We start from the raw sequence: 4,752 nt of genomic DNA on the forward strand, positions 1-4,752 counted from the left end.
ACCACACCACCGCTTCCGCCGCGCGCGCTTCCCTTTCGATATATTTTGCCTTATTTTTTGGAATAAATTGCACCAAAAAAAAATTAAACTGAGAAATTTGTTGAATGTGTCATATATATATTATCATTCGAACCATTTGATTTGTTTTATAATTTTCTGTGTGCACAAAAAATAGGATTATATTCATTTTCACGTTTACTCAAGGCTTGATTTGGCTTCCTTTTTTAATAAAGCCACAAAAAAAAGTGAAGAGCACGAAATTTTCAGCCCCCTTAATTTTTTCATGGCGAAATTTTAAGGACACCCCGCAAAAAACTGAACTTGTTTCCTTTTTTGGCTTTTTTTTTTTTTTGTTATTTTAAAAAAATCTTGCAAAAAAGGTACACATATAAGTACATATAATTTATTTCACCCTTAAATTGTGCAATTAATTTTTTATCATTTTTCATTGACAGCAAAACGCACTCTTTTTTTTTACTGTACCTTTTTGTAAAAATTGCAACATCTATATAAAATTGTACACGTATGTTTTTGTTTGAGCATATTATATTATACATTTATATACCTACCAGTTGCATGCAAAAGATTTTTTCTCCCCGCACGCGTATTTATTTACTATATATGCAAACCCACGTCAAAAATACATGCGTATAAAAATAAGACCACATGCAGTTCACTTAAATGCAGTTAAAAAGTTGAGTAAAATATTCCCCCTATGAGCAAAAGTTTTGTAAATATAATTAAACAGTGTTATAGTAAAAAAAAAAAAAATACTGATCGAACCTACCTCTCTCTATGTGTTTGTACTTGTTTGTAATATTTTTTATATACTTAATAAATATAACAACAACCACATTTGTGTCATGAAAAAAAAAAATTTTTTAATTATAGCAATTTATGCAAATTTTGGTAAATATAAATATATGTCATAATCCCATAAAAAAAGTCACTTTTGCAGAACGAATACCACACCCTTTGACAATAAAATATGCGCGATTTTAAGCATAAAAAATAAAAGAAAATTTTTGAAGACCAGACCCACAAATCAGCCACATCTGAATAAGCCAAATAAATTTGTTATATGAAGAACACCTATATATATGAACGCCGTTTATATGCATACATTATATACGCAATTATATAAATGCATAAGAAATTATTTATATAGAAACCCTCGTTTATGAAGTAATTTTCTTCCCCCTGTGTAGTAAGACTGACAGCTATTTTTTGTGCCCAGCTTTTTTTTCATTCTTGATTTTTTTTCTGTTCGCCACCGCTTTAAAATGAATATGAACGTTCGACACGTTTCTACAATGATATATAATTTTTATTACACGCTATATTACAAAAAGTTCAGCAAAAAAAAAAAAAGGATTAGCTTAAAAAAGTTAAGTACACAACACAGACACCGCCTTTAATGCGAATACCTGCACAACTTGTACAGTAAGGGTAAACAGAATTATCCACATGTAGCACTTATTATTTTTCATGCCAATATCTCTCTGCTCTTACCGTATATATATATATATGCCACCACCACGCACCATATTCAATAAATGCCCCCCCTCACTCGTGTGTTAAATCGTTATTCCTTCCCTTTTTTTTGTAGCGCTGTACAAAACATAACTAATAACTTCTACACGCAATATATATACACACATACACATATAGCATAAAGTACGTACATACACATAATATATGCCACTAATATTATTACATGTAAAACAGTGAAAAAAGCACACACATCCCTGGAGTACTATAGCAAACACAAATGCATTGTCATTAATTTTGAATTTGCACTTGCGTAACAAAAGCATCCAACACAATTTGTAACTTCGAAACGTACATTTATAAACTTATATAGTATAACTTATAATTATTATATACATTTATTTATATCCCCCTATATATTTGACTCCCAGATTTTATACCAATAAATAATCCCTGCATAATGGAGGCGCGAAGAAAATACTACTACCACTACAATTCCCTTATTAGTATTGGCACCCTTCTCTTCTTCACAAGTACATTTATGCTGTGCTCATCGTCTCAACTTGAGCCGGCCCTTGACCCGGATTCTCCCTCCTCACCGGTACATTTACGACTACATGATTATGCACCCAGCAGAGAAGATATGTTCGGTCCGAAAGCCTCACAAATTATGACATCGCTGTATGAAATAATAGACGAAGATGTAATAACAACAGGTGGTTATAGAAACGAATCCGATGATGACCAATCCAACCAGAGTACTAGCAGCGACGACGACATTATGCAAAGCTATTTGAGCGAAGAAACAGATAGCTTTGATGAGTTAATGGACGAAATCAATAGCCATAAAAAAAAGAAAAAAATATCTTGCCCATTAAGAAAAAACATATTAAAAAGATCGGATAGCTCCGATTCCCTTAGCGATTATGAAATCGATGATGAAGTACTTGAACAAACAGATTACGAACAACCACAAGAAGAAGAAGATGATGATGATATAAATTTATTTTCTGATGAATCATTCGAAATGATAGATTACCCTTGGAAAGATATATTAACAAGCTCCCCATATGATGCCAACCTCACGAATGAAGATGGCCCTTACTCACTTGAAGAACTCGTATTAGATGATCCTGAACAAAAAATGAGATTTGGAAATATCAAATTCTTTGGAATCGAAGACTCCGACGTATCAGAAAAAAAAAAGGGTATCGCGCCTACTACAACCAAAAGTAACTTAGAAAAAAATAGCAACAACTCAGAAGCATCTAACATAAATGAACATGAACAAGAAAAAATGGAAAAAAGGAAACGAAGAACACCTAGACGGTATAAAAATCCAATTGAAGGCTTTTCAGTTACAACGTCCTATGACACCTTTTTAAAAGAAAACGGCTTGAGAGATCATCATCCATCGAAACATCAGAAGGATAGTGGCGAACCTTTTGTACTCGACAAATATAACTATAGAGATGTTAAGTTCAAAAACGTGAAACATTACGTATTGAAAATACTCTATGAGAACGTAAAAGGACTACATCAAAAGGATTATCAATATTTAACGAAAAACAAACATGAAGTCGAAGCATTCATCAGTAACATTTTAAGAACTAATTTTATATGCCTTACATTTTCGCAAGAAGATAAACTGTTTGATGATGCTCACACGTTGATAGATAAAGCCTACATCAAAAATGTACGCATTAAAATATAACATATGTGCCATGAAGAACTGCCACCAAACCGAATATACTGTAACACGAGTCCCTTTTTAAAATGCACACAATTCTGCTACACAAATATGCACTTAATTAAAATTTCAAACCTAAACGCAAAATCAAACACCTATATTTATGTACTCTATTATCATTGAAGCAACGGTTCGTTCCGCCTACAAATCTAAAATTATAAATAATAACGACATTCCTTCCAAATAACATGTATATACATATACAGCTCCACGATTTGACCCCGATTGAACATTATATTTCCAAAAGCGTTCCGCATGTTTACAGAAAATCATAAAATATGTGTACACCTATTCACTTAACCGTTATTAACTGACCCGCAGTATAAACCCAATGAAATTCCACCATGAAAAAATGCAGCCCGAATTTCGCAAAACATAAGCGAACCTTCGAAAATTTTTAATTAAAAAACTTAGCCAATTTTGAACAACCGACATGTATAAAAACTGCCACGAAATATTTATACATCAAAATATATATATAAACATTATTTGTAAAAGTCCATCGTTACCTTATATCAATATAATCACAATACAAATTATTGCCCCCCATTTTTACTCCTATTTTTTTCGTAAATGACATTTCAATTTTTGACCCTATATCCTTTTCATCAGCATGTCGACCACGCCTCCTAAAAGTATGTAATACGCAGTACGCATATTAAAATTGAAACCTTTATACATTTTGCGCGCATTTTTATTTTAAATTTTGACACAGTAATTAATTAGCATTACATTCATATGAACACATATACGTATGTACACATATGTCCTTGCACTGCATATTTGCAATATGACCGACGTTTCGTACTTCCGCACCTTTTTCTTACTATGACCGATAATCATAGCAATGTTTTGCCTTGCACAAATGAACCCTAACCCTATTATGATACGATATTAACAGTAGCACGAAAATTAATTAACCTGAACATTAATTTGAACATTAATTGGAACATGAACCATGAACCGACATGAACTTTCAAACCATTTTACTCACATAAGTTAAAAACAATCACATCTATCCACAATTACATCTATCCACAATCACATCTATCTACAATTACAACCACATCAATCCACAACCACAACCACATCAATCCACAACCACAACCACATCAATCCACAATCACAACCACATCAATCCACAACCACAACCACATCAATCCACAACCACAATCACATCTATCCACAACCACAATCACATCTATCCACAATCACAACCACACCAATCACCCACCGATCAAATAGGTCCCCCCAAAATATTGATTAATTAAAATTGTACGCGCATTAACACAAAGAGCCGCTCGGCTACTCCATATTATTTGCTTTTTTTTTCTTGTTGAAAATTTTCTTATATCACTGAGGATAAGCCTCAACAGATCGTAAAACAAAGTTTACTTTCATGTTTACAGCACCTCGGGACGAAGTTAGTAGTCTACAAACACAGATAATCTTTCTTGTTGTTAAAATAATATTTAACACGACTGTTTGTGTACGTTTTTACAAACGTCACT

The 4,752-nt window shown here is 32.6% G+C and overlaps 1 protein-coding gene across 1 annotated transcript; it reads left to right on the forward strand.

Annotated features, from left to right (window-relative positions):
- Positions 1-1,951: 1,951 nt before the first annotated feature.
- Positions 1,952-3,402, forward strand: PCYB_051160 (hypothetical protein; the record flags this gene model as incomplete). The annotated part of the gene is made up of 2 exons (XM_004220997.1): positions 1,952-3,187; positions 3,367-3,402. 2 exons carry the CDS (start codon positions 1,952-1,954, stop codon positions 3,400-3,402), a joined length of 1,272 nt encoding a protein of 423 aa, XP_004221045.1.
- Between the last annotated feature and the right edge of the window lie 1,350 nt (positions 3,403-4,752).

The sequence above is a fragment of the Plasmodium cynomolgi genome, chromosome 5, assembly GCF_000321355.1.
Source record: "Plasmodium cynomolgi strain B DNA, chromosome 5, whole genome shotgun sequence".
NCBI lineage: Eukaryota > Apicomplexa > Aconoidasida > Haemosporida > Plasmodiidae > Plasmodium > Plasmodium cynomolgi.